The 22,506-nt window shown below is 46.7% G+C and overlaps 9 protein-coding genes across 9 annotated transcripts; 5 read left to right on the forward strand and 4 right to left on the reverse strand.

The window, feature by feature from the left end:
• Window positions 1-99: 99 nt before the first annotated feature.
• MCYG_05089 (conserved hypothetical protein) lies at window positions 100-1,685 on the forward strand (the record flags this gene model as incomplete). The annotated part of the gene is made up of 2 exons (XM_002845174.1): window positions 100-301; window positions 367-1,685. 2 exons carry the CDS (start codon window positions 100-102, stop codon window positions 1,683-1,685), a joined length of 1,521 nt encoding a protein of 506 aa, XP_002845220.1.
• Window positions 1,686-2,029: 344 nt separating this feature from the next.
• MCYG_05090 (conserved hypothetical protein) lies at window positions 2,030-2,722 on the reverse strand (the record flags this gene model as incomplete). The annotated part of the gene is made up of 2 exons (XM_002845175.1): window positions 2,030-2,196; window positions 2,293-2,722. The coding sequence occupies 2 exons, from the start codon at window positions 2,720-2,722 to the stop codon at window positions 2,030-2,032; spliced, it is 597 nt and encodes a 198-aa protein (XP_002845221.1).
• A 614-nt stretch (window positions 2,723-3,336) lies between these two features.
• On the forward strand, window positions 3,337-6,800 carry MCYG_05091 (DNA polymerase gamma; the record flags this gene model as incomplete). Its single annotated transcript, XM_002845176.1, has 2 exons — window positions 3,337-3,493; window positions 3,556-6,800. 2 exons carry the CDS (start codon window positions 3,337-3,339, stop codon window positions 6,798-6,800), a joined length of 3,402 nt encoding a protein of 1,133 aa, XP_002845222.1.
• A 575-nt stretch (window positions 6,801-7,375) lies between these two features.
• On the forward strand, window positions 7,376-9,515 carry MCYG_05092 (conserved hypothetical protein; the record flags this gene model as incomplete). The annotated part of the gene is made up of 4 exons (XM_002845177.1): window positions 7,376-8,957; window positions 9,041-9,114; window positions 9,168-9,223; window positions 9,410-9,515. The coding sequence occupies 4 exons, from the start codon at window positions 7,376-7,378 to the stop codon at window positions 9,513-9,515; spliced, it is 1,818 nt and encodes a 605-aa protein (XP_002845223.1).
• Window positions 9,516-9,781: 266 nt separating this feature from the next.
• Window positions 9,782-11,074, reverse strand: MCYG_05093 (conserved hypothetical protein; the record flags this gene model as incomplete). The annotated part of the gene is made up of 2 exons (XM_002845178.1): window positions 9,782-10,802; window positions 10,878-11,074. 2 exons carry the CDS (start codon window positions 11,072-11,074, stop codon window positions 9,782-9,784), a joined length of 1,218 nt encoding a protein of 405 aa, XP_002845224.1.
• A 233-nt stretch (window positions 11,075-11,307) lies between these two features.
• MCYG_05094 (DNA repair protein rad5) lies at window positions 11,308-14,844 on the forward strand (the record flags this gene model as incomplete). Its single annotated transcript, XM_002845179.1, has 1 exon — window positions 11,308-14,844. One exon carries the CDS (start codon window positions 11,308-11,310, stop codon window positions 14,842-14,844), a length of 3,537 nt encoding a protein of 1,178 aa, XP_002845225.1.
• A 378-nt stretch (window positions 14,845-15,222) lies between these two features.
• MCYG_05095 (adenylosuccinate lyase) lies at window positions 15,223-17,123 on the forward strand (the record flags this gene model as incomplete). Its single annotated transcript, XM_002845180.1, has 6 exons — window positions 15,223-15,271; window positions 15,382-15,666; window positions 15,818-15,932; window positions 15,990-16,415; window positions 16,498-16,897; window positions 16,956-17,123. 6 exons carry the CDS (start codon window positions 15,223-15,225, stop codon window positions 17,121-17,123), a joined length of 1,443 nt encoding a protein of 480 aa, XP_002845226.1.
• Window positions 17,124-17,473: 350 nt separating this feature from the next.
• On the reverse strand, window positions 17,474-19,505 carry MCYG_05096 (glycine-rich cell wall structural protein 1; the record flags this gene model as incomplete). Its single annotated transcript, XM_002845181.1, has 3 exons — window positions 17,474-17,634; window positions 17,696-19,243; window positions 19,373-19,505. 3 exons carry the CDS (start codon window positions 19,503-19,505, stop codon window positions 17,474-17,476), a joined length of 1,842 nt encoding a protein of 613 aa, XP_002845227.1.
• Window positions 19,506-20,166: 661 nt separating this feature from the next.
• MCYG_05097 (GTP-binding protein 1) lies at window positions 20,167-22,218 on the reverse strand (the record flags this gene model as incomplete). The annotated part of the gene is made up of 3 exons (XM_002845182.1): window positions 20,167-20,471; window positions 20,539-22,078; window positions 22,105-22,218. The coding sequence occupies 3 exons, from the start codon at window positions 22,216-22,218 to the stop codon at window positions 20,167-20,169; spliced, it is 1,959 nt and encodes a 652-aa protein (XP_002845228.1).
• Between the last annotated feature and the right edge of the window lie 288 nt (window positions 22,219-22,506).

Consider the following 22,506-nt stretch of genomic DNA (forward strand, 5'->3'; position numbering starts at 1 on the left):
CTGTATCCTAAACCTCCATCCTTCGGCTCAACACTCGATACCCCAGACGTGTCCATTCTCCTGGCCTCAGAGAGAAACCACTATGAACAAAACAGTCAGATGGCTGCCGCTCCTAGTCCAAACCGCGGCATCGCCGTGTTCTCTGGTGGAAGTGCTGCGAATAATCTAGTTGATGTTTTCAATGCCCTCAGGGAATCCAAAGATTGCCCCTTGAACTATATCATTCCAATCAGTGATAACGGTGGTTCATCGTCAGAGCTCATTAGGTTCTTCGGCGGACCCGGAATTGGAGATGTTCGAAGTAAGGCAATTCCAGCTACATCTTATACATACATCAGGTTTGAACCTAACCTGAGTATAAAACAGGCCGGCTGGTACGTTTGATTCCAGATTCACCTGCTGATCCAGAGCGGGCTGGTATCAAAATGTTTTTCAACCATCGGCTTTCTTCGAATGCTAGCAAGGCACATGATGAGTGGTATTCCATTGTCGAAGGAAACTCGGCTCTGTGGCATGCTATCACTCCTGCAAAAAAGGAGCTGATTCGATCATTTCTGAACCTGCTTAATCTTGAGATCCTAAAGCGCGCAAGGCCTCCTTCGTCGACCTTTGACTTCACTTCTGCAAGTGTTGGAAACCTGTTCTTAACTGCCGCTAGAGTATTCAGCGGGAGTTTTGAGAGCGCAATTTACCTGCTCGCCAGCATATGTTCTGTTCCTATTGATAGTGTCCGGGTTATTCCTGCCATAAACTCCAACTTCTCCCACCATATATCTGCCTCTCTCGAAGATGGAACTATAATAGTTGGCCAAAATAGCATCTCACACCCAAGCGAAGCGTCCTCAATACAACCAACACCCTCCAATAGGCGCTCAAGCTTAATGTTAGCAGACGGGGATGACCCAATTCTCGAACCAGAAGACCCGCTTTATGAAGAAAGCCATCTACCTGGATCACTCCCGACATTAAGGAACAAGAACATTAACTTCAGTAAATCAGCCATTGATGAGCTCCCTAGCCGCATTTCGCGTGTTTGGTATATCAACCCCTATGGCCAAGAAATTCGGCCTCCTGCGAACCCCCGTGTACTCGAGGCGCTACGCTCGTCTCAGGCCATAATTTATAGCATTGGATCCTTATATACATCACTCATACCTTCTATTATCTTGAGAGGGGTAGGCCGTTCAATAGCATCAGGCCCGGCACGACATAAGATCCTTATTCTCAACGGGTCCTTGGACCGTGAAACCGGCCCATCATCCCAACCCTTAACAGCTTCTGAATTTGTTGAAGCAATTGCGCGCGCGGCAGAAGAAAGCTGCGGACGCAGACACCAAAGCTCATTGTCAAGAAGACCGGGCGGTCCCAATTTCAACACACCCCAGATATACACGCCACACGAACCATACACGTCTTATGTGACACATATCTTGCATCTTGACGGACCGGGTACACCACATGTGGATCGAGATCGCCTGAATGAAATGGGGATCGAATGTTTACGGCTATATGGGAGAAAGGTGTCGAACGACGAGGGGTGTGTAGTAGGGATGAAGTATGATCCCATTGCTCTTGTACAAGCCCTGGAAGTGGTACTGGGCAAGAAGGGAGATGCCATGGTAAGAGTTGGGCTGAGTGGTGAAAGAAGTAGAAGAAACACCATGGAGGTCATTGGGCGCAAGTGAACATCTCCTTTAGCAGCTATAGCACATAATGCTTTAGAAAGGATATAGCAAAAATATATACTAATAACGTACGTCTGAGCTTGGGGTAGCATGTACGCCTTTGTTAATGTAGTAATAAGCTCAGTATAAGCTCAGTGAATATGTCCAAATCCCAAGGTCACAAGACTGAGAAAAGAAAAATAATCTAAATGTACTGTTTGGGGGGAAATCAGAAATCAAAACTCCTAGCATGCTGTTGTAATTCATAATCCATAACGCCGTACTAGCAAGGGGTATCCAGGTGATTGGTTTCCCAAAGACTCATCTAGGAAATAAGAACAAGTCTTCAGTTCGAGGGGCAATCTTCAACTCTTTTTTCTAGTTGTTAATTTGAACTGAAGAGGAACAAGGTTCCGCCTAGGCCCAGGCGTATCCGCCCTGGATATGGATTTGCGGCAGACTGGGCAGCTCCCCCGCGCTCCCTTACCAGCACCTTCAAGTGCACGGCGAGCTTCATTGTATTTAAGAGTGTCTATAATGCATTTATGGCAGAATAAATGGCCTATAACCAAATTGAAACTGTTAGCAACATTCCTATAAGGGTTAGGGCAAATATCAGTATACATACCACATATAGTGGTTGTAGCGTTCTCAAGAACATCCATGCAAACGGGACATTTATACGCTGTCAACGTAGATCGTCTGCCTTGGTCACTTGTCTTTTTCTGAGCCAGGATGGCATCTTCACGCTGTTTGGCAAGAATACGTGCCAGTGATGACGAGTCATCAACTTCTGTTAAATCGACGGCCTCAATTTCATCCGGAATTCCACTCTGTGCCATTGGTTCGTTTCGCGAAGACGGCCCAGCTATGGAACTACTATCGTCGTTGTTGTCCAGCCTCCGGCGCTTGGCTCTCTCCCTAGGTTGGCCAAAGCTTGACGGTTGGTGGGCATGAGACGACCACGTCCTCAAGATTGGCGATACGGGCCTCACACCGCTAGCTGGTGCCGTATTTGGTGACGGTGCGGTCAAGTCGACGAAAGAATCGTCCTCCATGGCGAACGAAACGAACGAAACTAAGGTGGCGAGCGATGGGTAGCAGAGAGATCTCAGGGATATATTTCCGAGCGAGACACGAATTATTAGATATCGTGGAAGTGGGAGGATGCGTGGTAATGCTGATTTTGGAGCAATGCGGGTTGATAGTGTGAGACTGAAATGAGATCTAGGATCAAAATTATGCTTGGATACTTTTGCAACTCAGAGCTAGAAAAGCTCCTTTGTTAATAAAATACAGCGGAACGTAGGCCATATAAACTGGAGACAGCCTACGAAATCTGTCAGATGGAGGGCGAATATGTTGGAAACGACAGGAAGAAATAGCCTGAAGGCGGTTGGAATTCGCGACGTCGTTCTTGTGAAGCTCCACAGTTTTGATATCGAAATCCGGATTAGTCAGACATTACGATAAATGTCACATGATAGCATATCTTATCACCTTGTATTACATAAGCTGATATCCCAAAGACGACGAAAAGGGGAAAAGATACATCAGAAGATACAGAGCTCGTATGACGAAGAAGAATACACAATATAGAAGGCCGACGAGAGTGGAAAATCTTTTAGGATTGGCTATTGCAATAACAGAATGATTTATCGATTGTGCAATTATGCAGGTGTTCAACCGCGGTTTGCATAGAACCTCCATTTCAATATTGAAGGCACGATTAGTCCGCAAGGCGATACCAGCATGGAGCGCATCCGTAAGGAAATATGCGAAACAAACGGGCCAGGATGATGCTGAGTCAAAGAAGAATACGCTTGCAAGTAAATTAATCCTTTCCCTTTTGTAGAACTTGCTCCGCACAATGTTAACCTCTACTATATAGTCCCTTCCACTGGTCGATTTAACGAGATCGGAGTTCAGCAACTGAGCAGTGTCATTCACCCCCAAGTGTTCAGCAATAAACCTACGCCCCCCGACCCTAAACTAGTTGCGTTAGCTAGGGACCATTTATCTCGACATGATTTACTGGGGAAAGCGCAGGATGGATCTGGTCCGATCGCATTCAACCTCCCATCCCTACAAGGACAGTCACTAGATGAGCATTTCCATAAACTGGGAATGGACGCATCTGAACCCTATCTAAGCGACGCGAAACAGTATGCGACAGCTCATTTACCCCAACAGCCGCGAAAGTGGATTAGGCAGAGCGGTTGGACCAAATATAATACGGACGGAACAGCCGAAAAGATCAATGCGCCGGATGAGACAATGTTGACGTTTGATACTGAAGTTATGTGGAAGGAACATCCGTTTGCTGTAATGGCCTGTGCTGCCGGCCCAACGTCATGGTATGCTTGGATCTCGCCCTGGCTGCTGGGCGAGACTGAAAATGCCCGGCAATTAGTTCCCCTGGGCGATGCATCGACACCTCGGATAATTATAGGTCATAATATTGGGTACGATCGAGCTAGAATATTGGAGGAATATGATATCAAGCAGTCACGAAATTTCTTCATTGATACGATGTCTCTCCATGTCGCAGTGAACGGGATGTGTTCACAGCAGCGGCCAACTTGGATGAAGCATAAGAAAAACAGGGATCTTCGTGATAAACTAGTGCGCGGAACGGAATCAGCTGAGCTCGCCTCTATGGTTGAAAATAAAATGCTTAGCGAGGAAGAGGAGGAGCTATGGGTAGGGCGAAGCTCTATCAACTCTCTCCGTGATGTTGCCAAATTCCATTGCAATATTACTATAGATAAAGCTCAACGGAACTATTTTGGTGAACTTGACCGCGCTGGAATTAATGAAAGACTAGATGAGCTTCTTGATTACTGTGCCGCTGACGTTGCCATCACTCACCGAGTGTACAAAAAAGTGTTTCCTAACTTCCTAGAAACCTGTCCGCATCCCGTCAGCTTTGCTGCCTTGAGGCATCTTTCATCTGTTATCCTTCCTGTCAATGAGACATGGGAAGAGTACTTGAAGAATGCCGAAGAGACATACCACCGCGCATTGGACAGCGTGCAAAAGAGGCTAGTTGAGCTTTGTGAAGCTGCCCTCAAGGTAAAGGACAAACCGGAAATATATCAAAATGATCCTTGGCTTCGACAGCTGGACTGGTCAGGCCAAGAGATCAGAATGGTCAAAGGCAAGAAGAAAGGCGACCCACCTCGACCTGCAGCACGCCAAAAACTACCGGGGATGCCAAAGTGGTACAAGGACCTTTTCCCAACAAGCAAGTCAAATATTAATATTACGGTGCGGACTCGAGTCTCTCCGATCCTCTTAAACCTCTCGTGGGATGGATTCCCCCTCGTTTGGTCCGATAAACATGCATGGACGTTTGAAGTTCCCAGGAATGAGATAAAACGGTATGAGGAACAAGCATTTACCTCATGCGATATGTCAGAGGAGACCAACCCTGCTCTGCGCGAAGATAAGGAACATGTGTATTTTAAACTACCGCATAAAGATGGACCGGATGCCCGTTGTGCAAGCCCCCTCTCAAAGGGTTATCTTCAGTATTTCGAAAGTGGAAAGCTCTCATCCCAATTTCCTTTGGCCAAAGAGGCTTTAGAGATGAACGCTTCTTGCTCATATTGGATCAGCGCCAGGGATCGAATCACGTCACAGATGGTTGTATATAAGAAGGACTTGGAGAAGGCAGAGTCTTCGGGCAAGGGTCTTTCATCGAATTCGAAACTAGGTTTTATTCTCCCACAGGTAATTCCTATGGGAACAATCACACGCAGAGCTGTCGAAAATACCTGGCTCACCGCGAGCAATGCTAAACCGAACCGTGTTGGTTCCGAGCTAAAAGCTATGGTTCGAGCGCCGCCTGGGTATGTTTTTGTGGGCGCTGATGTTGATTCAGAGGAACTTTGGATCGCTAGTCTAGTTGGTGATGCACAATTTCAACTTCACGGTGGGAATGCCATTGGTTTTATGACACTTGAAGGTACAAAAGCGGCGGGTACAGACTTACACTCGAAAACAGCTAAAATCCTGGGGATCTCTCGAAACAACGCAAAGGTTTTTAATTACGGTAGAATATACGGCGCTGGTTTGAAGTTTGCTGCCACACTTCTACGGCAATTCAACCCAAGCATGTCCGAAGCCGAAACGAAGGCTGTGGCTGCCAAACTATACAAGGAGACAAAAGGAACTCGAACGACCCGTAGAATGCTAAGTGAGAACCCATTTTTACGTGGTGGAACTGAGTCATTCGTATTCAACAAGCTTGAAGAGTTTGCAGAGCAGGAAAGGCCGCGAACTCCTGTCCTAGGAGCCGGTATCACCGAAGCATTAATGCGACGATTTATCAATAAGGGCAGCTTCATGACCTCCAGAATTAATTGGGCAATTCAGTCATCCGGGGTCGATTATCTCCATTTACTCATCATATCAATGGACTATCTCATCAGGCGCTTCAATTTGGATGCCCGTCTTGCTATTACCGTCCATGATGAAATTCGGTATGTAGTAAAGGAAACAGACAAGTACAAAGCTGCAATGGCATTACAGGTCGCAAATCTTTGGACCCGAGCCATGTTTTCACAGCAAATGGGTATCGACGATCTGCCACAATCATGTGCGTTCTTTTCGGCAGTAGATATTGACCATGTCTTACGAAAAGAAGTGAACTTAGACTGCGTGACGCCATCTCATCCCAACAAAATCCCGCATGGGGAATCACTTGATATCCATGAACTCCTCTCTAAAGGCGACGAGGCAAAGCTTGACACGTCAATTACCCCTTTGGTACCACCGATGCCTGAGAAATATAACTACACCCCACGAAAACCCGTTATGGCATCTTTACAAAATTCAGGAAGCACAGATTTTATCAAAGCACAGATAACTAGTGATGATAAAGAGCTACGTGAATTAATAAAAGAGACAATGAAGAAGAATTCTTCCTCTACATCAGGCAGCACGACAAAAACGCCCCCTAAACGGGGATCAAAATCACAGGTACCGCCACATGCAGAGCCGCAAAAGGCTATTTTAATGGATGTTCAGCCAAATCTCCTTCCAGGAGCCAAATCACAAAACCTCACCAAGCCCTCGTCCTTTACCATACATCGCTTTAGCTGGAAACCACGGTCGCCTGCATCTGTATAATCGAATATATATACCCCTCAGTCCTGACCATTGCACATCTACCCGCTTTAATACATCTCATTATTCTCCCGCTATTCTATGATGTAATGTCGCTTGATTCTTTTCTTGATAAAACTCACACACCATGATTCAGCTTCCACTCTGTTTTCTTACTTCAACTTCGATCTACTGTACATATATTCCTTTCTATAGTTCCTTTGGTACTCCGACATGGTGCATGCTTCGGTGTGTATTATAAACAATAAGCTACCAGTAATCCATAAACTGAGACTCCCCTAAACTCATCTCCATCTGTTTTTATATCACGGCCTGAGTGGTGCGCCAAGCCGCCCCAACTGCCGAAAGCTTAAAGTTTGCTCCCAAACTCCTGGCAACATCCAATTTCAACGTCAATCGACGGCAACAAGGATGTTGCGGCTGGACATGATATTAATTCCAGGCTCATTTTATATCATGCCTGGCATGGTAAAGGCACATCTCCGGCGTCCCCCTGCTGCTTGAATGAACGTGAATTGTGTGTGTTTTAAGTCTCCTTGTCATGGTTGAGAGCGTATCTCGATTGCGATCGTGTCAGCATGGCACCTGGAAGGCAGGGTTCAACAAATGGGAGCGACATTAGTCCTCGCGCAATTGATGTCGAGGCTCAGACATGCAGTGAAACCTTCAGACTAGAGCCATTCCCTTCTGCATCGCCTAGCTCCGCCAGAACCCCTCTCGGACTCGAAACCCAAGGTAGCATTAGAAGACGCAGCCGACGCTCTACCACCGCCCGCCCCTATTATCCCGAGATACACTCCCCTAATTGGCACCCTGGTGAAGAGCCCGGAATCGACCCCGCAGATCCCAGCCTTCCTACTTCCTTCGCAGATGAGGGGACTTTGCTACAAGAACAATTATATCAACCATGTGATATCACCGTTGTGGATTTCTCTCAGGATGCTATGCGTATGTATCACTTAGATAATGCAACGCTGGTGCCCTTCCTTGAGAGGGAGAGGGAGCCATGGGTTCAGTGCCGTTGGATCAATGTCAATGGATTAAGCTGGGATGTCGTCAGGTTGCTGGCAAACCATAAACGCCTTCACAGGCTGGCAGTGGAAGACCTTATGCACTCTGTCAATCGCACAAAGGTCGACTGGTTTTCTGATCATACTTTCATTGTTTTAGCAATGCAAAAGTTGATCAAGCAGAGTTCTGACAGCAGTCCCGAAGATTCAGAGGATGAGAGCGAATCTGAAGATGATGAAAGAACACAAGAAACAGATGACTCAAAACCACCCAGTCGCCATTCTAAAAAGAAACGGGGAATTATAATGACGGCACTCATGGATCTATTTGTACCCAAATATCAGCAGCGACGCCCGAAGCTCAATGGTTCAAAACGGTCGCCTATGGATCAGAAACAGGAAGTGCCGGCTAATCAGCCTCGAGCTATCCGATCTTTACAACGTTTTAGAGGGGGCCCGAATGAGGACCGTATTGATTTTATGGAACGCCATGCAGTACTTAGTCCTAAAGGTCTCAGTGTCGGCATTGAACAAGTCTCTATTTTCCTCCACTCGGATAATTCCGTGACGTCATTCTTTGAGGCTAGCGCAGACGATATTGAAACTCCAATAATCCAGCGATTAAGAGCTGCCGGTACCATTCTACGACAGAGCTGTGATGCAAGCATGATCTTACAAGCTATAATTGATGCCATCACCGACCTGGCTATTCCTGTGACAATGGCTTACCAGGACGCGATTGGAGACCTAGAGGTCCAGGTTCTCACCGATCCAGATATCAAACAGTCGAGTAGCCTGTACATTCTTACCTCCGAAATTTCCGTACTTCGAAACGCGATTCAACCGATCATCGGGGTCATCAACTCTCTAAGGGATCATAAGCCAGATCCTAACAGCCGGCCCCAATTAGGCCTTAAAACAGCATCATTCCCATGTTTACATACCAGCAGCTCAGACTCGGCACCGAGTTCTCGGGTTGCCTCAAACCCAGAGACTGAAGGGGTTAGAATGCCTTCAGCTGTAACCATCAGCCCTATGTGTCAAACTTACCTCGGTGATGTCCTTGATCACTGTATTACAATTAATGAGGGCTATGATCAGATGCGACGCTCAGCAGACAATATGATTGACTTGATATTCAACACAATTGGTAAGTTTTAAAGCCAGATAGGGAAATCCCAGAATCTCAAAATCTAACACAATCGATACCCATATACTAATATTCCACTGTAGGAGCCTATCAGAACGAAAGTATAACGCAGCTATCGTTGGTAACTTGCATGTTTCTACCACTGACTTTCCTTTCAGTAAGCTATACTCTTGTCCCTAGGGCGAAGGCCACTAAATTAACTCTCGACAGGGATACTTTGGAATGAATTTCAAGTCTTTCTCAAGCATTCAGGAATATAGTGATGCGTCAGTATATATGATTTCTACGCTACCTCTAGATATTGGCAATGCCCACTTCTGACACCAATATAGTTTTTTCTGGGCCATCGCTATCCCATTTGTGTTTGTGGTGATGGTTATATTAATGTAAGTGATACCTGCCATAATTTTAACCCAAGTCAAAGGTTATCGATACTAACAACCTTTCCTTAGGCGTGAAGTGATAAAACGCTACTTGATGAAGCTTGCGAACAAACGATTGATTTGGAGCTCCAGGCGGCGACGAAGGCCTGTGAGGCAGCGACTACATACCAGTTGATTATTCCATATAGAGAATAGTAGGTTTTGGCTGAAGTGCAAAGGTCAGGATGATGCACTCTTGGTTTCTCCTATATATTCTATCCGGGTACCGATAGGGATTAAAGGTATAGGCTCTGGCTATTCAGGGTCACTGGTTGAATGCAGCAAAGCTCCGTTATTCCGACTAAAAGCCTCAAAGCGGGTATCAAGACATGAGAAAGGGTATAATTAGACCTTATATAGTACATCTATAAATGTTACAGGGGCCCACAGCTCATAATTCTATCAAAACTCTCGCCGTTGGTAGGCCCAGTAAGCTTTCCATGGCAGTTTCCAATCCGTAGAAAGAAGCTCCTGTTTGAATATATCAAAATCTACCTTTTGTAACTTATTCAGCCAAAGGCTTGTAGAAACAGCTGGTAGCAAGACTCCAAACCCTCGTTCGACTTCTTGCAGTTGTGTAGCTAGAGTTGACTTTTTGGCCTGCTGATCGTGTGAATCGTGATATTCGTGTCCCTCTTCTCCTTCGTGCTCAAAGGCATGCCCAACATCTTTTCCCGCCCGGAGATTCTTCAACATTTGTCTAGCCGTGATCAAATGATCGCTGGCACGCGTAGCAACCGTAAAAACGGCATCCCTTAGTCCCGGGGCGTCGGCACCATGCCTAAAGACATCCTCCTCTTTTACTCCAGCCTGTGCCATGATATCTAGCGGCAACATGATGGAGCCTTGCCTGCTATCACCTGCCACTGGTCCCTCATTGCCAATTCGAGTCTGGCTTGAATGATGATTAGGCGGCGTAGGGAATGCAACAAGTGGCACCCCACGGAGTAAAGCAGTTATCCCCGCTGCTTTACCGATATGTGATGCCAAATGATCTACCGTTAAAGAAGTAAGAGGTAACGCGCTGAGAGTCAAATACAGAAGTGTAGAGTAGGTACTCTCGGCATAAGACTCTAAGGAGGCCAAATTTGGATATGGCGAATGTGTCAGATGTTGCTCTCGCGCATTAATTAGCCGCATAACCCATCCTTTGCTTATCTTTGCTTTCCCATGGGTGCGCATGTCAAGGTCTGAGAGCGCTGAGGCTAAGAGAATAGCAATGGGTTCTTTTGGTGGAGTTCCAGCAAGTGCTCGTGTGATAGTGTCTCTCCAGAATTGTAACCTCATCAAACCAATTGTATATGCGGAGGTCGTTTCCGGTATCATCGATAGAGAAACGTTAAGCGCATGCAGAGCAATATAGAACTTGGTGCTATGTCGAGGAATAAACGTGCTGAGTGTGTATGATGGACGATCATATTTTCTAGTAGATATTAATCAATCATCCAGCCTGGGCAGTAAATACTAGGCCATAGGGCCCAATTGAGGCGCTGCATACCTTAGGAGCTCAACACAGTAGTTATGCGCCGATTCCAGCTCGGCGTTGGAGCTTCCAGAAATAGTTGATGCCGTCAAATAAGGCGCAGAAGTCGATAGGGAGCGAACATATTGCGGACTGCTCAATGACGACTGAAAGGTTCGACGTCTAACTTCTCTGAATGTGCACTGGACGCACACTGAATAATTCGAGGCCATTGTCCCGGGTTGTGTTTGCTCTCTTACGATGTATAGATCGTCCAAACTCAGCTTCAAAAAAAGGCCAAAAAAGTTATGATAAGTAAGGTTATGACATAAGCAACTGGATATATATATTACCGATATGATTAGTAATGCTTTTTCTCTTAAATGGAATTCGCGTTGAAATATCGCGTTGTGCTTTGGAAGTTGGCCAACAGCTTTATTTTCTGCTTCCATGACGGCCACCGGATATGAATTCTAGAGATATTGAGCAGCGCCCTGCTAAGAAGAGACGGTTTTTCCAAGGAGAAAACGATACCAGCTTGCCTCCCAAATTTACCAATGGCGACACGTCGACCTTCAGTGGCTTCAGCTTGTCAGGCGCATCGAAAGCTACTCCTACGTCCGTTAAATACAATGAGGTAGATGGGAAAGCGGTGGAAACGGCTGCGGTAACAGGGAATGACACAAGTTTTGATATCGAACTTCTTTCTTCCATCGTTGGCCGCCCGATTCCTGCAAATGTCATCGCCGAACTCCGCCGTCGGGCAGGGGATGATATGGAGAGGGCTGTCAATATTTACCTTGATGGTTCTTGGGAAGAAAATAATGATGATAAGATGACTGATGCCTCCAAGCCATCAGAAGATCATGAGCTTAGCGAGGCTCCGGCCATCAAAATTGCAGCTCTGCAGAAGAGTCAGGTTGCGGCTGCTTACGAGAGCGAATGCGGCTCCATTCTTTCAGAAAACCCTGAGTATAGATATCTGGGTGCCTTTGGTGTCGGTGGATGGGCAACGAGATCGAGTACGAGTTCTCTCAACTTCGGGGAAGAAGTCAAGATTCAACGTACCAAAACTCAGCCCCAGACGAAAGTAGGAAAGGCTAAAAGAATTATTTCAAATTCAAAAACGGATGTTATAACGAGGTTCACGAATGCCAATGGCGATGAAATTGGAAGACTGCCCCAGGAAACTGCTTCCTGGGTTTCAACCTTGATCGACCAAAAAATATGCAAATTTACAGCAGTGTGCGTCTTTGCGCCAGACCGGATTCGCATAAACGATACTATATACTTGCAACTTAAATGCTACGTGCTAAGCTCAGCATTTAAAAGGCACTTTTCATCCGGGGTAGATGATGACGGACCTCGTCTCTTTGAGCACGAAGAAACTGCAGAAGAAAAGGCACTCCGTCTACGCCAGGTTGCGCTAGTGACTCTTTTTGATGAGATTTGTCTCTCCCCAACTTCAGTAAATGAAGCAACCGCTAAGCACAAGAAAAATGGCATTCTCCGCGCCGCAGAAATGGCTGAACAAGGTACCAAGCCTGGAAAGTCCATTACAGACCAGTTGAAAGATGTCGATGAGGCATCGGAGAGTGATGAGGGTGAAAACCTAGACCAAGATCAGCTAGATACTCTGTATCATAAGGCGCAGTGTTTTGATTTCAGCATGCCTGAGGCTACTCCAGGTGAGAGCTTTAACTTAGAGCTACGAAAATACCAAAAGCAGGCACTTTATTGGTTGATTACCAAGGAAAAAGATGAAATGTCTACCAAACAGAGGTCGATGCATCCGCTATGGGAAGAGTACCCTTGGCCTGTGAAAGATGTTGATGATAAGCCTCTTCCGCGTGTGCGTGGCAATGATTTTTTTTACGTTAACCCATATTCTGGAGAATTAAGTCTAGAGTTCCCTGTCCAAGAACAAAATTGCTTAGGTGGCATTCTTGCTGATGAGATGGGACTGGGCAAGACCATCGAGATGATGAGCTTGATACATTCTCATAAACCTAGTTCTGACTTTATCAATGGCATTACACCCTCATCAGGCCAAGATATTGTGAGGGCTCATAGCCTTTCAGAGGTATATTATGCTCCGCGCACTACCCTTGTTGTCGCTCCCACTTCCCTTTTGTCCCAATGGGAAAGTGAAGCTTTAAAGGCGTCAAAGCCAGGAACAATGAGGACCCTGGTCTATTATGGGACAGATAAATCAGTCAACCTCAGAAGCCTTTGTTCTCCCAAGAACTCGGCAGCGCCAAACGTCATTATCACCAGCTATGGAGTCGTTCGCTCAGAATACGGCCAGGTTATCTCTAACCGTACGAATACCAGCGATAATGGTCTCTTTTCCGTCGAATACTTTCGCGTAATTCTCGATGAAGCACACTACATCAAGAATCGGGCCTCGAAAACGGCCAAAGCATGTTATGAGATCAAAGCCAAGCACAGATGGGTTTTAACAGGAACTCCGATTGTGAATCGGCTTGAAGATCTTTACAGTCTCGTGCGCTTCCTCAAAGTGGAGCCGTGGTGTAATTTCTCTTTCTGGAAGACATTTATTACTGTTCCATTTGAGTCGAAAGATTTCGCACGTGCCTTGAGCGTTGTACAAACTGTACTTGAACCGTTAGTTCTCCGGCGCACTAAGACAATGAAAACCCCAGAAGGGGAGGCACTTGTTCCACTACCATCCCGTACCATCACAGTGGAGGAGGTCGAGTTATCCGAACAGGAAAGAGAAATCTATGATGTTATTTTCAGTCGAGCAAAACGGACATTCAACGACAATGTTGCGGCCGGAACCCTATTAAAGTCTTATACCACTATCTTTGCCCAGATTCTTCGCTTACGGCAAACTTGCTGCCACCCAATACTAACAAGAAACCAGTCTATCGTTGCCGAAGAAGAAGATGCTGCTATTGCCGCAGATGAAATGAATCTCTTGAAAGATAACATGGATCTTCAAGAACTCATTGATAAATTCTCGACTTCCATGCAGGCTTCAGATGGGGAGGAAAGAGATCCTACGGCGAATTTCACCACTCATGCCTTGAAGCAAATCCAAGCAGAGTCTAGTGGTGAATGCCCAATCTGTTCTGAGGAGCCAATGATTAATCCGGCAGTTACTTCGTGTTGGCATAGTGCTTGCAAAACCTGCTTGGAATCCTATATCAAGCATCAAACAGATAAAGGGGAGACCCCAAGGTGCTTCTGTTGCCGTGAGCAGCTAAACTCTCGCGATATTTTTGAAGTCATACGGCATGAATCGCCTGTACAGACACCGGCGGCCCAAAACCCTTCCCTCCTAGATAATCTCAACCCTCCGACAGGGCGAATCTCCCTACGTCGAATCAACCCTCTGTCACCCTCTGCAAAAACCTCCGCAAAGATTCATGCCCTCATTACCCACCTTACTCGTCTACCGAGAGGCACTAAGGCTGTGGTATTTTCGCAGTTCACCTCTTTTCTAGATTTAATATCCCCCCAGCTGACTGCCGCCGGCATTGCCCATCTTCGTTTCGATGGTACGATGAGCCAAAAAGCTCGTGCCACAGTTCTCGCCCAATTTAATGCCCCTATCATTGACGAGGAGGACATAGAGGATGATGACGATATTGCAAATTCTCCTGGTCCCTTTAGAAGCTACCGAAGTAAGCCCAAGAAGGAGAAGACTCCCCCTGCCAATGTACTCTTAATCAGCTTGAGAGCTGGCGGTGTTGGTTTGAACCTCACTGTTGCAAACCACGTCTTCATGATGGACCCTTGGTGGAGCTTCGCTGTGGAAGCGCAGGCAATTGATCGTGTGCACCGCATGGGTCAGCTGCGTGATGTAAAGGTATCGAGGTTTGTGGTCAAAAACAGCATCGAAGGGAGGATTCTCAGGATACAAGAGAGGAAGATGATGATTGCCGGCTCTCTTGGATTAAGGGTCGGCGGCGATGGAGGTGACGAAGACAAAAGAGAACAACGCATTGAGGAGCTGAAGCTCTTGTTTGAATAGCATACATAAAACACTTGATACCCCTAACAGCTGCTGTCTCTTTTTTTTTTGGGTTATATTCATCTTGGAGGCTTTGATCGATCAATAGTATAGAACATCTTGCTTCTAGTTCCAGGCATCCTGAAGGACCATGCATGAGGGAGGCCAATATATATTTCGTTATATGTATAATAACTATATGAAAATAACGTCCTAACGTCCCGTTGTTCGTCTTGTATGTTTTCCACTTTCTTATGGCTAAACACTTTTATATAACAAGAGGGGCTCATAAAAGTTTTTTTCTTACCGCCGCAAAAAAAACCAAAAAGCCGATTCTTCCTCCAAAGCAAGTCACAACTTCGACTTCCACAGCTTCATAAACTTGCATTCCAGTCCATCATGTCTGCCAACGACCAGTATCAAACGCCATTGGCGTCTCGATATGCCAGTAAGTCCTTTTTTTTATGTCCTATCGGTTGTTATCAACCCCACTGTCACAGCTCCCCGCCATCACTAAGAAAAAATAATGATATAACTGACGAAATGCCATTCAACCAGGCAATGAGATGAAAAAGATATTCTCTGCCCGCGAACGAGCTACGACATGGCGCAAACTCTGGCTTTGGCTAGCAGAAGCCGAGAAGGAGCTCGGTATCAAGCAGATCAGCGATGAGGCGGTTGAGGCGATCAAGGCCAACGTCGTGGTGAGCGATGAGGCATTCAAAGTCGCCGCTGTTGAAGAACGCCGCCGGAGGCACGATGTCATGGCCCATGTATATGCGTTGGAAAAGGATGCTCCTGCGGCTGCTGGTGTTATCCATCTTGGAGCTACGTCGTGCTATGGTATATCATTCGGCTTATCCAATTTTGCTCTCGGTGTACGCTGCTAACACCAGATAATCATCCTAGTACGCCTCAGTTTCCTCGCTACATAATATTGTCTTATCACACAGAATTGAGTCTGATATGTCTCTACAGGTCACTGACAACGCAGATTTGATCTTCATCCGCGATGCGCTTGATTTGATTCTCCCAAAGCTTGCCAAAGTTATCCACAACCTCGCCCAGTTCTCCCTCAAATACAAGGATCTTCCGGCCCTTGGATTCACGTACGCCCCCTACCTCTCACTGGATTTTAAAGAACGACAACTAATTTAAGGCCCCAGTCACTATCAAGCAGCCCAGGCAATCACCCTCGGTCGACGTGGTGCTCAATGGCTTCAAGACCTTGTCATGGACCTCGAGGATATTGAGTATGTGAGAGCCGGCCTTAAATTTAGAGGGGCACAGGGGACCACTGGAACACAGGCTTCATTCATGGAGATTTTCCAAAATGATGCCTCAAAGATCGATAGGTTGAATGAAATCCTTTGTGAAAAAGCCGGATTTTCAAGCTGCTACGACATCTCTACACAGACATATACTAGAAAGGTTGATTTGCGCATTGCCAATGCCCTTGCAGCCCTCGGTGCAACGGCCGTTCGCATTGCAACAGATCTTCGCCATCTTGCTCATGATAAAGTCATGGAAGAGCCTTTTGAAAAGGATCAAATTGGCTCATCTGCCATGGCTTACAAGCGTAACCCAATGCGGTATGAAATTTCTTTTACCCCGCAAGCCAATATATTATTTACATCTTCGATCTCTGGATAGGCACTGACTAATAGTAAATAGCTCGGAGCGAATCTGCAGCATTGGACGGAAATTGAGCAACGTATCAGCAAGCTTCTCTGAAACGTTCTCTGGTCAATGGCTTGAAAGAACCTTGGATGACAGCGCCATCCGTCGTATTGACATTCCTGAGATGTTCCTCATGGCAGACGCCATTCTTATAAGTCTTGACAACGTTACCAATGGGCTTGTTGTATACCCAGCTATCGTTAACTCCCAGCTGCGAGAGGAACTACCATTCATGGCAACTGAGAATATCATAATGAAACTGTGTAGCCACGGAGTCTCACGTCAAGAAGCCCACGAGGAGATCCGTGTTCTCTCACACCAAGCTGCCCACGTTGTGAAGATGGAAGGCGGAAAGAATGATTTGATTGAGAGAATCAAGAAGACTGAGTTCTTTGTATGCTACCTCCCATTTGTTCCCAATTGGTACTCTGACTAATATAATCGCTGAACAGAAACCAGTATGGGGTGAGATTGATGGTCTTCTTGACCCTAAGCTGTTTATCGGCCGATCTCCTGAGATCGTTGAGAGATATGCAGGGCCCGGTGGACCTGTCGAGAAGAAGTTGGAGAAGTATAAGGATTATATTATGACTACGGCTACAGCTGAACTATCTGTCTAAATAGGCGCCTTCACGACAAAATTGGGAACTGCTGTCTTGATATGATTAAAATTCCTTTTCATCCATCCCGTAAAGCAATACATCTTTTAATAACCTTTCCAAAGGTAAGTCAATTTGTCATTTATTACGGCAAACCATAGAGGCAATTAATAGTAATAGATTAGCTAAGATCATAATTAACTGTTCAACAAAACCCACGGTTACAAACACATTTTGAATAGCTAGTTGATGGTGGTGGGACATAACAGGTAAATTGCATCATGACCACGAAAGTAGAAAAAAGGGTATTAAGGATTGAAATAATTGGTAAATGGAAACATATAAGAATTAAGCCGCTGTTGAATATGAGCTTAAGTTTTGTGCTTTCCAATATGAAGAGCTTCCTTAGCTTTCTGCGCAATACTACCACCTTTATGGGAGGAATGTGCTTCTTGAGTACCGATGTAAGGCTCGTTGGTGGTGGTGCCAATGTTACCGTGGCCGGCCTTGGAGGGGTGTTCATCCATAAGACCTTCAATTAAATCATTAGTTATACTACTTTCGTTCTATGACTTATAAGGGTTGAAACTTACGGTCTGCCTCTTTTCCAGCACCTGGTTTGGTAGCATCAAAATTTCCGCCTTCTGCTGCGAATCCTGTGCTTTTGACTGGAGTTTCCCCTGTACCAGCCGGTACACCGCCAGTAGTTCGGCTACTGGTGGTAGAAGTTGGAGCATCATGTCTCATTGTAGAGGAAGGCTGTGAGCCGCCATAGCCAGTATCAGTGGACTTGCCCATGTTACCGCTGGTGGTATGACTAGTGGTAGGGCCAGTTTGCTTCATCTCGGATGGGTATTTAGAATCACCATAGCCCGAACTGCCGGTGCCACTTGGAATATGGCTGCCAGTGTGACCTGTGGTTCCCTGAGTCACCCCAGAAGTTGCTTTGGAATCACCATAGCCGGTAGAGGTTGCTCCATGCTTCTCAGATGGATGTTGAGAACCACTATGACCTAAACCGCTGGTACCGCCTTGCATACCGCTACCCGTGTGACCTGTAGTTCCCTGAGTCATCCCAGAGGTTGCTTTGGAATCACCATAGCCCTGACCGCTGGTGCCACTTGGAATATGGCTGCCAGTGTGACCTGTAGTAGATGTTCCTTGAGCCACCCCGGATGTTGCTTTGGAATCACCATAGCCGGCAGAGGGAGCTCCATGCTTCATCTCGGATGAGTATGGAGATCCACCATAGCCTGAGCCACTAGTATCACCCCCAACATTGCTACCCATGTGGCTGGTGGAAGGTATTCCGTGTCTAACATCTGAAGGCCCGTGCCCAGCGGTGCCAGAGCTGCTTCCACCTGGCACAGTTCCAGTTGACTGGCCATGCTTCATATTGGAGGAATATTCCTGGGAGTCACCATAGCCAGAGCCACTAGTCATGCTGCTAGCGGTACCCTGCTGTCCATGCGTTGTCCCCGAAGGATGCTGGTATTGACTGCCATGACCTGTACCAGTAACACCTCCAGAGCCGAGGGCAGCCCCACCGCCTGGCTCCCTTCCATATTCGCTGCCAAGATGCGACTGTTTTGCTTGGCCATAGCCTCCAGAAGTATCAGTTGGCATATGGGAACCATAGGTGGTTGATCCAGGGGCTCTTCCACCTCCTTCAGTCATACCGGATTGCTGCTTCATGCCGCTCATTCCTACATGTTGATCATGACCCATAGCTCCAGCACTGCCAGCAATTCCGGCAGCAGCACCGCTAATACCACCAGTCGTTCCAGCAGTAGTTCCACTACCGGTCATTCTGCTAGCTGAAGTATGTTGGCCTGTGCCCATGGTCGAAGAGTATTCATCTCCTTGCTGCATCTCTGAGCGAAGGGGTTTATCACCGTATCCGGTCCTCTCTCCACCAACACCACTAATACCCTCGTCTACTCTTCCGGTGGTGCCGTGGGTTGACTGCCCGGGACCACGTCCAATTTCTTGAGAAGTATGCCCACTTGTCGTATGCTTTCCAGCGGCCCTACCAGCGGTATCATCGAAGCCGCTAACGCCTTCGTCGACCCTGTTGCTGCCGTATGGTTGTTGGCCAGCGGCATGTTTACCCGCCAATCCTTGTGTTTCCATTGGTTGATCTTCAAACGGGAAATCAGTTAGCCCATGTTACAAAGAGCTCTTCAATAATAAGAGTATCCAGTGATGATAATCCCCGACGTCTGGATTATCAAATAATAGCGAGTATTAAAAGGGGTGTTGTAACATACTGGTAGCATTACCACCGTCATAGGGATCAGTTGCAGTGCCACGGCCCTTGACACCAGAGACGGGCTCTTGTCCTGACTTATGACCAAGCAGAGCATCCTCTGCAGCCTGTAAACCGCTCTTAATAGACTCCATGATTGATTGAGGCTTTCGAATTCTTCGATGTATATAGTGCAATTGGATTTAGATGATGATGAATTGTCTTCTTCGTTCAGTACAGGTAGAGCCCTTATATATGTAGCCTGGCCATCATAAGCAGCGGGGGTTTCCAGCAGCCAAAACCACCGTGGCGACGGCCATCTGCCCCCTTGTAACCATCGAGAGTCTTTCGCCGCCGCAAAGACATCAGATATGACTTCATGTTGTGACGTTAACTTTCTGTCTGGTTTGAGTCTGGGGTGATGACATCATCACGAAGGCAAGTTTGCATCACGTGATAAGTACCTGGTCTGCGAGATTTGGAGAGAAAATGACAAGGACACGAAGGAGAAGATCAAAAGTTGATGTTGACGTTGTGGCGAAGGATGCGCAAGCAGACAATTCAGGTATATGCAGTGGGACTAACATAAATTATACAAGCACAGCCGTCATATCTCCACTTAACACCAGGAAGCAAGGAAAGGAGGAATATCAAAACAGCGAGAAAAATCAAAAACAGAAACATCCAGAATATATCCAATGAAGAGAAATGGCCAGGATGTGTCCATGGAATGCCATGCCCTGCATGTTGAAGAGAGGGGGAGAGACAATCAGTCGTAGAAAGGTCGCGGAAACGTAGCAGCATAAAGGCCCCAGTTTAACCGGTGTTCACCTGTCCAGTAGAGGAAGCCCTTCTCTCTGGATTCAAGGGAACTTTATGATCGTAACTAACCTCCTTCACGATGCCTAGGCCTTTGGTTCTTCCCTCACGGAACAGGATTCGGTCTCCCACTGAAAGGAATTCGGGTTGTTGTATGAAACGGAACGCAACAAGGGCGCGGTCACCAGTTCTGATGAAATCGCGATCAATGTCAATAATTGTACAGGTCTGGCACACAGCGCCTACGTGTAGCATTGCTTGATACTTGGGTTTAATGGTGGTGGCATGTGAAAGGATCAATACTGCAGTTATCATGGTTAGAAGATGGGGAGTAAAGGGAAACATCTGAAAGCAAAGGCGATGGCTTACCTTCAGCCACAAATTCACGGCAAACCTCTGGAGGACGGTCGAGTTTAGGCAGAACAACCATCCCTTTCCTCACTTCCTTTCTACGAACTCCTTTGAGGGCAAATGATGCAGTCTGGCCAGCGGAACAGGCGTGCACATGGATTCGCTTGCGCTCAATGGATTTGACTACTGTGTTCTTGAACTGACCAAGAGGACTTGGCCCAATAAGCACTGAATCACCTGTATGCACCGCTCCAGCTTTCACAACGCCAGACACTACCGTCCCCACGAACGGAACAGAGAACGTATCGTTTACCAGAAATTCCAGAGGAGCACTGGAGTCATATCGACCATGGTGTGGAAGCATATTCAAGAATGTCTGTACCAGGTCAATACACTCTCCGGTCACATTGGAGACCTGGAAAATAGGACATATCCTATGGTTAACAAACTGGGTGGCCGTGTTAACTGTATCTTCCCGAGTCTTGATGAAAATGGGGATCTTGTGAGCTCCAGGGGACTTCAAGATCCCAGTCAGCTCTTTGATAGTTTGCTGCAGGATTTGAGGAGGGCACATATCAATTTTCGTGATAACTACCATGACAGGAACGTTGAGTGATAGAGCAATGCCCAGGTGCTCCTTGCTCATCCCAATAAGTCCATTATTGGCAGCTACCATAAGCAGACAGTAATTTGGGCTACTGCTGAGCATCCCAAAGACTGTAGTTCGCAGGTACCGCTCGTGGCCTGCAAGGTCACTGAAGGAGATCACTTTGGCAGACTGTCTCCCGATCTCCTCCCAGGTCTGCTTTCGTGCTTGTCCGCGACCAACAATTTCACCGTGGGTATCAAACCCCATAATTTCCATGCCGACGGAGCTGGTCCTTCCAGTCTCGATCTCATGTTTATGGCGGAAAAGGTTCACTCGAGCTTTACCACGTCCATCGTCAAGTTTTCCCTTGACAAGAACACCCAAAAGAGTACTTTTCCCGGCATCAACGTTTCCAACTACTACAACTCTGATTTCGATGGCATTCTCAACCGTCTCTGGCGCTTGTCGTATCAAGATCTTCCCATATGCAGACTTTATGCGATCACTCTTAGCTTCAGCCTCCTCCGGGCCGCCGACGTTATACGTTAGCAAGACCCGACAATCTGCTCTGAGCTTGCGTGCAGCCCGCTGTAGACGGTCTAGGGCAAAGTCCCACTGCTCCCTGTTGAATCCCATCCAGTCACCGTTATCTTCTTGCCCAAGGTCAAATATGGTCTCGCCGTGTCCCTCTCCCAGCCGCCGTTTCAAGACGTTCGTTATCTGGGATAGCGTATTCTCCGCTTCTTGAGAGCTGTCCAGGAGCAAGTCTTTCAACTGAATGGTAGTTGGTTGGTCTGACAGGCCCAGCTGGTCAAGAATGTCTAGTTCCGAGTGGTTATTAGGTGCTGCGGATATAGTCGTAGTGGAATAGCCGCTGTTACTTGGAGCAACGGAGCTTTCGCGGTTTTGGTTTTGAAGGTATCGTCTCTCCTGCTGCTTCTCAACGTATTCTGCAAACTCGCTCAGGGACTATACAAAGTAGACATTAGCTATACCGGCCCCGAGTAAATGCGCTTCCGCGGCGATGATGATGGCTTGTGTAGGGATGGAACCTGCTCCCGTTTGTATCTCTCCTCCGCCGTCAACTTATGTTGTCCTCTGTGACTCATGATGCCAGGCTCACGGTTATAAGTGCGTTACTGTAAGATATCATAATATGCAACTCGGCGCAGATGGGATCAAGTCAGTCGTATTCGTACAATCATCTCTCGTTGCGGTGCTGTGACAAGTAGAGTGGTATGGCACTGATAAGTTATAGACATGAAATTATGGATAGCAAAGATAACGGAGTGAGAGTACAAGAGTAATAATTCCACCTGAATTCGTGGGTTTGAACGGAATAGTTATATGTTGACCGGTTGATGTTTGTTGTAAAGGCCCAGCATGCCCGACATTGG

Source organism: Microsporum canis, genomic scaffold (genome assembly GCF_000151145.1).
Source record: "Microsporum canis CBS 113480 supercont1.5 genomic scaffold, whole genome shotgun sequence".
NCBI lineage: Eukaryota > Fungi > Ascomycota > Eurotiomycetes > Onygenales > Arthrodermataceae > Microsporum > Microsporum canis.